Below are 12,677 nucleotides of genomic sequence, written 5' to 3' on the forward strand. Positions count from 1 at the left end.
ATAGAAACAACTAGATTGCAACTCATTTTCACACCATATTATATTAAAATAACAATAAAAATCACGATATACATTTTATTTCACATGTATTATCAAAAACACCCCTTAGAAAAATGCGATTTTTTCTTTACAATTTATATGGATGTTATATTATATTTTCAAACTCACTTTTTTGAAAAGTAACAATGCATTGGGTTTAAACAATTATATTTTTAAATAAGCTTATTGGGTTATGATTTGGGTTATATAAATTTATTATTTTTATTTGTTTTTAATAAAGATAGGCTTAAATGAATTAGGTAATTGGGTTTAAACATTAACAACGTATATTTTTTAATTTTTTTAAACAATTCAAGTATACCGGGATAATCGGGCCAGTTGCAGTCGCTCTCCCATTTGAAGGATTCGTTAACCGTTCAAATAAAATAAATAATAATAAACAAAATAATTACCTTCTTATTATTATATTTATCAAATAGCCGTGAATACGAAGTTAAGTATTCATATGATACACGCAAAGGAAGATTAAAAAAAGATTACAAGTTACGAACATTAATTAAGACATAGATTAATGCTGTCAGGTATACGTTATCTTTTATAACCTTATCATACTAAATTGCGCGTGTTGTGTGGTGTCATTTTGACTGGCTTTGAGCTGTCACTACCCACATTACCTGCTTTTTATAGAATTTCATTTCAGTCCCTAAACTTTATATATATGCACACTTCCAACACCTTAACTATTTAATCATTTGTTTCAAAAAATTTAATCATTCTTATCATTATTATGAAACTAGCAATTTGGGGACTCAGAAAAATAAGGTTTTATACGGGATCATTCTCACAGCGTGTTGGTGCATTTGGAAGACTAGAAATGAAGTCATCTTTTTAAATAAGCCGGTTTGCTTCGTCAAAACTATAGAAGATATAAAATTGTTTGGATTTCTTTGGATAAAAAAAAATCGATCGTCTTTCAAAAATTTGTTGTGGAAAGATTGGTGTAATTTTATATTATAATCTTGTTATCTTTTGTTTGGTTTCTAGCTTCTTGCTAGCTGTTTTAATAAAATTTGCCGTTCAATATATATATATATATATATATATGTATGTGTGTGTGTTACTTTTGTAATAATAAAAATAACATTTTATGAGTAAGATGCATGGAATGGAACTACCGGTTAAACCCGAAACCAACAATGCATATGTTCCCGTTATGAGTTTGATAACCTGAAACAAATGAGTTGAACAAACCAGGAAAAACTGATGGAAAACCAACAATGCATGCATCTTCTTTCTGCCTACGAACCGATTTTTGAGACCTCGCTAATTGGTTGCCTTTTCTAATAAGTTCAATTTTGAGTTTTTTTGTTGTTAAATGCTCACAACTAGTTTCTTGCCTTTTCTACTTTCCTATTAGTTTTGTGTGGTTCTTCATTATAATTTTATCTTGATAAGTTGACATACCCATACTAACTTTTCTCCCATGATTACGCACATTAGTTTTTTTTAAATTATAATACGCACATATGTATGAGATATGCTAAATACAAGCCGCTTTAAGCAAAAAAAAACCTACGAGAATCATATAATACATGAAAGATAATAGAAAGTATTAAGAAAGATAAACGGAGATAGTCGCATAATCATCTTATCAATCACGTTCAAAGCGATAGACATGAATATTTATACCGTTTTCATGATTCTTTTTAATTTAGGCTCTAAATTAAATTACCATATATATATATATATTACTCTCTGACAAAATTTCAATTATTGAACTTTTTTATATTTATATGATTTTAGTCACAACAGTATTTTCAAGTAATAAGTCAAATAAATACATTAACTAGCAATTTTGTGAAATTATTAAGTTGATGGGTCAAACTGACAATGCAAATAACTTAGTGGATGGTGAATGTAACCTTATCTTCTCTTCACTTGACATTTTGCTATAGACCCGACCCAAATTACTACAGCCATTCTTATTCTCTCATATGGACAATAGTCATGCATGCCAGCAAAACCAGACCATTTTTTTTTCAGGTTTACAGTTTGTTTTTTCTTCTTTTTTATATAAATCCAAATGAATAATTATTTCTCTGTTTTTATATGGTTTTTAATAATTATATGAATTAAGAAATGCATTGATTAACCAGCAGTTCTAGCCCAGTTGGCCAGGCAAAGGATGGGAAGACACGGGGAGACCCGGGTTCGATCCCTGATGCCGATCGGATTTTCCCTGATGCATAAAACCTGTCGTGCCTTCGGGCGGGGTGAACGGGGGTTTTACCGGGAATGTTAAATGATCCTTAGGTTCCAGCGTGGGTCCCGATAATGTCAACATAGTCTGGACCGAAGGTGACGGGGCCGCGAATACGGTCGCGTTATCACTTAACTGAGAAAGTCGCCGTTCAAAAAAAAAAAAAAAAGAAATGCATTGATTATTATACTGATCGATTATACATGTTTTAATATCATCATAACACAATTCGTAACGCATTTTATCTTTTACCAAAATTGTATATTAAATTGGCAACCAGTTGGATCCTACTAATAAAAGTAGTAAATACAGAATGAAAGTTAAATGCACGGAAGTATGATAATCGTGTAAGACTTGTATATTTTGTTTTAAGTATGTAACCAATTTAAAAAACTTTTAAAAATATAGTATAGTGTTAAAGGCAGACTCTTTTGTTTCGCAGGTCCTACATTCGAGTCTTGTGAAGTAAAAGAAATCTGTCATTAGAAAAAAAATATAACCAATTTAAATCGATAACTTTCCATATCACTTTCTAATACATAATGAAAAAATTGATTAATACAATATTAAAAATAAATATTTAAGTATTTGAATAGAATGATAATACAAATTTTGTTCATAACTTTTTCTGGAACTAATTTCTATTGAGAATCGTGAAAACCGTATAAGTTCAATAATAAGAATAAAAATGAAAAGAAAAGGTGTTCAAAAACCTGTCTCAATATCAAACTTTAAAAGCATAAATACAAAACATATCAAACATATACATGCATTATAGTTAGGATGTTTGGGCCACAAACCGAAAACCCAAACCAATTCGTGATCCCCCTAATTGATTTTAGCAGAGATGGTGGCAACAGTGTACCTGACCATTGCCCCAAACACCCTTAGTTTATATAATAACCAATATAAATACTAAACCAATTCATGCAGATGTTAGAGTAACCAAAATGAGGTGTGGGTGCCAAGGTCCGTGGTGATGTGCCGCTGGACGTTCGGATGGGAGCAAGGGGTAGCGACGTGGGATGAAGTTCGCGACCGAAGGTTTGCTTCGGAGGACTTACCCACGAACGTCACATGGACCAACCACTCACACTCACATGTACAAATATTATATATATACAAACATAATATTTTTTTAAATGAAATCTATAGAGATTTAGTGTTGTGGAAGACAATGGAGGCTTTTGAGATTCGTTTGTTGTCTTACATGACGCTGATGTGTTGGTTTATAGAGGCCTAACATTTTTTTAGAACGACGACTTTATTGTGTTTTTAGGTTACCGCACCCCCTAAACCGGAGAGCCTCGTTGCCCTATTCTGGCCAGACTATATTGTCTTAACTAGGCCCACAATTGGGCGTTTCCCTAGGAAACCATACCGTCGGCTGTCACTTGACAGTATTTATGCCACTACAATAGCATAACTCTCTGGCTTAACATACAGTGAGACGAAAACCCAGGTGGTGCTCGGGATTCAAATTGCTAACCTCGCAAGACCTAACTCAAATTCTTTATTGCCAATAGCCACCCCAAGTGACAAAAGTGCGAATCTAACTCGGGTCTCTATTAAAAAACCCAAGCCTCGTAGCACTTTTAATATTAAATATATTTGAAAGTGAATCTTATATATAAAAACATTATTATAGGCAGCGAAGAAAGCGAATAAGAAATGATTATTATTACCATAAAAGAGCCGTTTGTATATTGTCCCCACACCACACAAACAAACCCTTTCCTTTCCATGTGTCTAAAATATTTTCCGCTTTCTCTCTTTAAAATAAAATAAAAAATCACCCAATTGATTCCATTCATTCATTTCATCAAATCAATGGCTGCTGCTGCTTCATATCTTCTTCTGTGCATTACACTCTTAATATCCTTCACTTCCGCTGAAGATCCAACTGTTTCCTACCAATTCGAAGTCTCCTACATCACCGCCTCACCTCTCGGTGTTCCGCAGCAGGTATACTTTCATATTATATACGCTTTCCGTCACTCAATTAGTTGTTCGGAGATTGCATTCTGTGTTTTTTTAATCGGATTTTAGGAACTGCACGCCAAGTGTTCGATGAAATGCCACAGTCGGTTTTTTGCTAATATAGTTTTCAATTTGCAAAATATTGTGGTTTTAGCTTCAGATCTGGAGTGTGTTATTAATCTGGCGTTAGTGTTGTTGAACTCACGAGGAGCTATCGGATTTCAATTTTATATTTATTTTTTTCAACATTTTATGTAGAATTTTCGAACTTATTAAACAGATTGGATTAAAAAGTATAATAATTTTTATCAAATACTTCACCGATTTTGACCGGCTTTGACAGGTCACTGGTTTGTTGGTCCGACTAATTGAAATCGAATCGGTAGCATAGCCGATTAATCGGCTATGCCTACCCGTGATTTTTAGAACTCTGAATTCTGCATTGTTATGCTACTTAATTGGATTGAACTTTTATATGTAATTTTCAAACTTATATAAGTACATATATATACACACAAAAAAATCAAATTTTCATATATGAATTTCAGAACTTATTAACCGGATTGGATTAATAAGTATAATTTTTCAAATGTTTTGATCAACTTTTTACCGAAATTTGCTTGGTTTTGACTAGCTTTGACTGATTACCGGTTTGTTGGTTTGATTAGGTGAAATAGAATAGGAAGCATATAGTGATTAATAACCGATCGCGATTTTTACAACACTGATCTGCATTCGATTGTTGTAGGTTATTGCTATAAACGGGAAATTTCCAGGACCTGTTATCAATTCAACCACTAACAACAATGTTGTTGTTAATGTGAGGAACAAATTGGATGAAAACCTTCTGCTCACTTGGTAAGATTTGCTCTTATTCTCAGTGTAAACGAGCCGAGCCAAGCTCGGTTCATTTGACTAACGAGAGCCCGGGCTCTTTTTCTAAAGCTTGAGCTCGCTCGTTAGTAGTTTTTTTCAAGCTCAGCTGAGCTCAGCTCTTAATGTATATACGTATTTAATTATTTTTATATATTTTGAGAAAAACCTTAAACAAGTTAAGCTCGGCTTGAGCTTGTGTAGTACCACCTTAAAGGAGACAAAGCTTGGCTTGAGATCGGTTGTGCAGTGTGAAATTAATACATGGAAGTCTTGAAGAGGGAAAACTTAAAAACACACAAGCCTTGACGAGCCTAAATGAGCTTTCCGTACAATGCTCGAGCTTGGGCTCGATAACTAACGAGCTTTATTTGAGGCTCTGGCTCAGCTCGAGTTCGAAAAATCTCGTCTTGTTTCGAGCTTTTTATCGATTCGATCTCGAGTAGCTTGCAAGTGGTTCAGCTTGTTTGCACCCCTGATTCTCACGAATCCATATTAATAATGGTACATTGGATAATCTGATTAACGCATATCGATTGAAACAGGGCTGGTATACAGCAAAAGAGGAGTTCTTGGCAAGATGGTGTTCTTGGAACCAATTGTCCAATTCCCCCAAAGTGGAACTGGACTTATAACTTTCAAGTTAAAGATCAAATTGGAAGCTACTTCTACTTCCCCTCGCTCAATTTCCAACGGGCTTCGGGTGGGTTTGGTAGCTTTATTATCAACCCGAGATCTGTCATTCCCATCCCGTTTGATACCCCGGCTGGTGATATTACAATCTTGATTGGTGACTGGTACATAAGGAACCACACGGTAGGTGTTCGATGAAATGCCACAGTGAAGATTTTCATTATTTTTTTTGCATTGTGGATTGAGCATTCGAACCCAAAACCCTTTGGTTTTGTAGGCTTTAAGAAAGGCGCTTGATGATGGACATGCTCTTGGAATGCCTGATGGCGTGCTTATTAATGGAAAAGGACCGTACAGATACAATGATACACTTGTTCCTGATGGAATTGATCACGAAACCATTAATGTTGAACCTGGTAAGCTAAAAATCGTAATATTATTCTTATTAGTCTTCGCTTGCTTACAGTTCTAAAAGATTATTATAATAATATTGGCAGGTAAAACTTATCGCATTCGCGTTAGCAACGTCGGTGTGTCGACTAGTTTGAACTTCAGGATCCAAAACCATAACTTGCTTTTAGCTGAAACAGAGGGGTCGTATACAGTTCAACAAAACTATACCAGTTTAGATATCCATGTGGGACAGACATATTCCTTTTTAATCACCATGGATCAGAATGCAAGCAGTGATTACTACATTGTTGCTAGTGCAAGATTTGCAAACGAGTCCAGGTGGCAACGAGTCACTGGTGTTGGTATCTTGCATTACTCCAATTCCAAAGGAAAAGCTTCTGGCCCGCTTCCTGAGCCCCCTCAAGATCAGTATGACAATACTTTCTCCATGAATCAAGCAAGATCCATCAGGTAGATTCACTTCATCAGGCTAAACGAACTGAATGAACACAAATGGGGCATGTTTGTTCGTTTAACTTTAACCAGATAAACGATTGAACATAAAGAGCTAAACGAACGAGGTTTTTTGTTCGTATTCGTTCGTTACGGAAATTGGTGTGTTTGTGTTTGTTTGTTAATAGTATAAACAAACAGTTCATGAACGTAAACGTACACAAACAAACAAATGTAACTAAATATATGAAAAAACATAACCGGGTTAACACCAATTAAATGTAAATGTGAGCATCCATTTGTTGAGCCTAAAAAAGATCATAAAATTAGACTAAATTGTAATGGGTGATATATTATTCGTATAAAAGTAGGCTACATTGTAATGGGCAAACTGAACATAAATGAATGTATACGAATGAGCGTAAATGAATGAACGTCCATGAACATCAATGAATGACAAAACTTTTGTTCATGTTCATTCGATTAACTAAATACAAAATTTTCAGTGCATGTGTGTTCTTTTATTAAATAAACGAACTTCCTGCGGAACAGTTCATTGCAAGCTCGGTTCATTTATAGGCCTACATTCCTGCTAATCTTTTATTATCAATTTATTTTTAATTTATGAAAGTTTATTTATTTTATTTTTGTTTTTTATTATATGAGTAGGAATTTAATGAGTTTGTTTTTTCATTTGGTTTTTTCTTTATTTATCTTATTTTTAAATTTTTTAGAATCGATTCTATTAGCAAATGGTTGTTGTAAAATCTGGATGTGATGAAACATATGCAGGTGGAATGTGTCGGCTAGTGGGGCCCGACCGAACCCACAAGGTTCATTTAGATACGGTTCTATAAACGTGACTGACGTATACATACTGAGAAACATACCACCAGTGACAATCAATGGGAAGAAAAGGGCAACACTCAGTGGGATATCGTTTGTTAATCCCACCACACCAATTAGGCTTGCAGATGAGTTCAAAGTCAAAGGCGCATATAAACTTGACTTTCCGACCGCGCCACTCACGGGACCACCTAAGACGGAAACATCAGTTATTAATGGAACATATAGAGGATTTATGGAAGTCATATTGCAAAACAACGAGACCAAGATGCATAGTTATCATATGGATGGATACGCCTTCTTTGTTGTCGGGTATGAGAAAATTTTACATAATTATGATGTTTCATATTTTTATTTGCAGAGTTCTAGGCTGCGCATACTTTAGCTGAATGGTCTTTTATGTGCATATAACGCACACATTTGTACATAAAAGTATTTTTTTTAAACATGAACAGTTCATAAAAAAGCCATTTAGGTTTGTTATTTTCGTTCGGGTAATAACTTAGAATTTTGTAATGCCTCTCCCGTCATGTTTTATGAATCATTTATGGATATTAAATTTTTGTGATTTGATCTTAGAATGGGCTATGGTGAGTGGACAAATGACAGCAGGGGAACTTACAATAAGTGGGATGGCATTGCTCGGACTACCACACAGGTATCAAGACATTTCTGTTAGATACAACAATTTTTTTAATCAAATGCTATCAAATTTTATCTTAATCGCGCATGTTTTGTAGGTTTATCCTGGGGCATGGACATCAATCTTGATCTCTCTTGATAATGTGGGAGTTTGGAATCTGAGAACCGAAAATCTCGACTCGTGGTATCTTGGTCAAGAAACTTATGTTAGGATTGTCAATCCCGAGAAAAATAACAAAACCGAGTTGCCCATACCCGATAATGCTCTTTTCTGTGGGGCCCTCAGTCATAAGCAAAAGTAAGCATTCGTCTCTTTCTTTCTTCGGGTCAAAGTTTGACTTTTGGAAGTCATGCATACTAATGAAAATTGATAACTTTTGCAGGCCTCAGGATATCTCTTCAGCACTGAAACTGCATGGATCGGTGGTTGTGTTGGGCTTGTTAATGGCGGTTTTGAGTGTTCTGGTGCTGTGATTTTAGTTTTTAAGCAATAAATTATGGTCTAAATGAAAGTATTTATTGTGGTTTTATTTATGTTGAGGTAATTTTTTTTTTGTTAATTATTGATTTATTTTGCTACATTCCCAGAAATGCTTGTGCTAAGTTCTGGGATTCCATCATTCTTTTATTTTTACTTGATTGCTTGTGTAGTTGAAGAGGAATTCGGTGTAAAATCTATTCGTTTTTAATGGATATTTTGATTATTCTAAGGAAGGTTACGAATGATCGTTTTGTTTCTAATTGTTAACTAAGATCCAGTACAACGAATTTGTTGGTTTTTCGGTTCTAAAGTGACGTTGAAGTATACGTCTTCAACTATAAAAAGAAGTATCCAGTTTTAACCTATATATATATTTACACTTCCACAGTCTTGTTTATGCAGCCATTAGCTTCAGAATTTTATGAATCTTTTTAAAGATATTTGTAATTAAGTTTGATTCTCTATTAATTATGAAATTTAATGCTACTAACAAAAATGTACTATTTATCTGTATATACTATAAATAACATAGTGGTTATGGGCAAATTAAAACAATGAATTTTAAAGGATTTACAATTGTTTAAACACATGGTACAACTAAAATGAGGATAAAGTGATTTTAACATTAAATCTCATGTGTTTTCATTTTTCTTCAAAATAGTTACAACAATGCCATCTTAACCATTTATTCTTTTATAGATTTAAAGAATATTTATATGAACATTTATTCTTTATAATTTTATTTTTAACCCGAATACCCCCATAATTTTTAAACGATCATAATTTTTTCGTACGTTAATATTTTTTTAAAAAAATTCCACCATAAAAACGAGCATTTAATTTTCTTTAATTTGAGTATGATATTGTCATAGTTTCTATCCAGTTAAAAAAAATAAAACTTTACGTGTATGAGTTTTGTAACACCCCGGCTTAAGCGGAAACGCCCGAGTGTGACGTACAGGTTGTTCAAACACACGTGACACTATTTGGTGGCAATAATAACATTAATTCATTTAAAACATCATGTAACACAAGTTCCAAAATAAACAAATACATCCAAATCAAAGATAAACAATAATAATAATCCGTTTATTTGAATACTCTAAATAAACTAAGTGTCTTCCAATACTTCATCTTCTAATGGTACCTGTAACATATGTATAAAATACGGTCATGGACAAGTGATAAACGAGTAAGTAAAGTCCTTTCCAATTGGTATAAACCAACGTACTCGGGTAATCGCGCAAGTAAGGTCCTTTCCAGTTGGTAGCAACCAACGTACTCGGATAATGAGGCCCTTTTCCACTCGATACAAATGAACCTCAGTGCAAAGGGGGGCGTATGATCATACTTAATGAGGCTACAACGTGCAAGTACATTCGAGCAAACAAATAAACTAACACACAAGTCCATATAATGAGTTGTAGTTTGTAATTGAAATCATAATACTTTGAATTTTGTAATTGATACATATGCTATCCTAAAATATGAAAATATTTAAAAAGGGGTTGTGAAAAACTCAACTTAGGAAATCGAGGTAAAAGGAAAACTCAAAAGCGTGGAGAATGGCAAAGAATCGAACGCCTCACGAAAGTTGAAACGAGCGATCCGCACTAACGAAATTAGGTAAAAACGAGACTTAATCGATAATCGTACGAGGTTGTTTTATTATATAACTTGTAATGAATATTTGTTAATATTATGCATTATATATTTTTGATTATAATAATATTATTTATGTTTTAACGGAAACTCGGTTATTAATACGATATAAGTGTTTTAAACGGCGAGGATATGAAGTTTGCACGTTCGAAATACTTGAACTAATGTTTATAAGTTTAAATTATAATTGTTGCTTTAGCGATATGGTTTTTAGTAAATTAAAGTTTACGGTTGTTATTAACGAACGATTTTTAATTACGGTTTATGAAAATGAAAATTTCGGTTTTTAAGTGTGAAATGGTGAGATATATTTTATATTTAATTTAAATAATTTTTATTTAATTTAAAAAGGTTTTTATAAACTTATTATGATTTTTAATTGATTAAATGAATATTTAAATAACTGATAATTAAATAATACAAAAAAATTTGTGTCTGACCCAGGTTTCAAACCCAGGTCCTTATGTTACCAACTCAGAGTGTTAACCAGCTGCTATAGGTTTCATACTCATTAAGGACATGGTTTTATTATTTAAATATATTAACAGTTCATGATATATATTATTTATTAATAAATGGTATTATAACAGTTTCAAAAAAACAAACAAACGCGTGGACTATCTTGGTATTTCAGTTTATTTATGAAAAATGATAATTATAAATACACAGTATGTTCATTCCTTCATCTATAAACCCTAAATTTCTAATTGTTTAAACCAGGTTCTGATTGATTTAATTATGATAGGGGTTTTATATGTTGATAAAAAACTATTATAAAACACCTAATAATTACCTGGAGTTGTGTTGTTTTGACGTAGAAGACGAACTCTCCGGAGCCGAAGCTTTTGAACTTGAATACGGCCAAGTAAGAGTATTTTAGAGAGAAAGAAGGTTGTGAGCGAGTTATAATGAAGATCAGAGTCTTATTTATACTACGAATTGGAGCGTATACGCGTTACTAACATTGATTTGATTTCCGTAATTTACTGCGGGTTTAATTAGCGGCTAAAGGTTGTTATAATATAATTAATATGATAGATATCGATGTTAATTGACAGCGTAACGCGTTGAACTAAAAATAAGGGTCAAAGATTGAGGTTTCGAGGTTGTTTGGGAATTCCGGTGCCGCCATCGGCGACGGTGGCCGCTAAAACGGGGGTCACAGGGCGGGGTTGGGTTGGCTTATTTATTATATTATATTTTAAATAGAATTTTCACTTTATACCCTTGTACTTTCTAGTTTCTTTAAATCAGTTTTAATTAATACATTTTTCACTTTAAACCTCGAACTTTGAAGATGTTATAAGTTACGTTGTGTACTTATGAATTTTGGAGATTTACGTGTTTAACTAAATTATCGTCAAGACTTGGAACTTCATAAATGATTTGAACGTAGTAATAAATGAACGAACGTTGAACATTAAATGTCAGGAACACTTTTATTAATGATAATACATCAAAACGACCCAACGGGCCGGGTTTACAAATACGAATACGAATCGAAAATGGACGAATGTCACACGTTTGACGTTCGGTTTTGATGGTTTTAAATTAAACCATGAGCCAAGCCATTATTAACGTTTTTTGGTTACCGACAACTGAAACTAAACCTTTGAAAATTGAAACCAAACAAAACCAAACCATAAACAATGGTTAGGTTATGTTTTCGATGCATTTCAATATTAAATTGAGTTTAAAATAAGAACTATGAATCTACTTATCCCAATAAATGGTTTAATGGTTACGAACGAAACAAGAAGCACCCATAAATCTATAACGTGATTACCAAGGTTATTTCCGCTGCATCGTGCGGACACCCATCTAGTATATTGGAATATGTTTTGTTTTATTATTATTTTTCTTGGTGTGGTACTTGGCTACCAGGGTGTTTTGTGGGTCGGGGGTGGTATGACCGGGGCTATTGAGGAGGTTGTTTGGCCGTGTCCGTTTAGAGGCTTCCACTGTTGCCCGGATGGATTACCGGGGTCCAAGGGGGTTCGATTGGCCGCACATATTAAGCGGCTTCATTTGTCATCGGATGACAAGAAAGAGACCTTACGGGAGGCGATCTCGACAAATTTGGATTTGTTTATTTCGGTTGGTGAGGCTTTAAAGGTCTCGCGTAGGTGGATGTGTGGAGCGTGTATGGAGTCACATGCTCTCCGTCGGGGGTGCCATCATGATGACGGGTCGGTCTGGTACAAGTGTGTCACGGGAGATGTGGAGGAATATATAGTGGGGATTGCGAAGCCATATGTTGGGAGGGAAGTTGTCGCGGTGGGAAGGGTGGAGGTGGATGTAGCTCTCCTTGAGCGTGTCTTCACTCTTCCTATTACGACTGTTAAAAACATTCCTCATAGTTGTCGAATGGCTTTTTCCCAAGCCTTAGTGGGTGCTCTGGGTAAGGTGGCGGCTATGCCAGAGTCTGTTGAGGCGTGGGTGAAACTGTTGTTG

The 12,677-nt window shown here is 34.2% G+C and overlaps 1 protein-coding gene across 1 annotated transcript; it reads left to right on the forward strand.

The window, feature by feature from the left end:
• Positions 1-4,090: 4,090 nt before the first annotated feature.
• On the forward strand, positions 4,091-8,817 carry LOC143599300 (monocopper oxidase-like protein SKU5). The gene is made up of 9 exons (XM_077077285.1): positions 4,091-4,225; positions 4,989-5,098; positions 5,659-5,929; positions 6,024-6,162; positions 6,244-6,610; positions 7,385-7,750; positions 8,018-8,096; positions 8,179-8,378; positions 8,464-8,817. Exons 1-9 carry the CDS (start codon positions 4,091-4,093, stop codon positions 8,552-8,554), a joined length of 1,758 nt encoding a protein of 585 aa, XP_076933400.1. The 3' UTR covers positions 8,555-8,817.
• The last annotated feature ends 3,860 nt before the right edge of the window (positions 8,818-12,677 follow it).

The sequence above is a fragment of the Bidens hawaiensis genome, unplaced genomic scaffold (assembly GCF_021521415.1).
Source record: "Bidens hawaiensis isolate Kalapana, Puna unplaced genomic scaffold, B.hawaiensis_p1.1 tig00051768_1, whole genome shotgun sequence".
Lineage (NCBI taxonomy): Eukaryota > Viridiplantae > Streptophyta > Magnoliopsida > Asterales > Asteraceae > Bidens > Bidens hawaiensis.

What these genes read in the sequence shown, in the direction of transcription:
- LOC143599300 (XM_077077285.1), top strand. Translation starts at nt 4,091, where the DNA reads ATGGCTGCTGCTGCTTCATATCTTCTTCTGTGCATTACACTCTTAATA. An exon ending in TACGCCTTCTTTGTTGTCGG is followed by an intron (nt 7,751 to 8,017) that starts GTATGAGAAAAT and finishes ATTTGATCTTAG; the next exon opens with AATGGGCTATGGTGAGTGGA. An exon ending in TTGCTCGGACTACCACACAG is followed by an intron (nt 8,097 to 8,178) that starts GTATCAAGACAT and finishes CATGTTTTGTAG; the next exon opens with GTTTATCCTGGGGCATGGAC.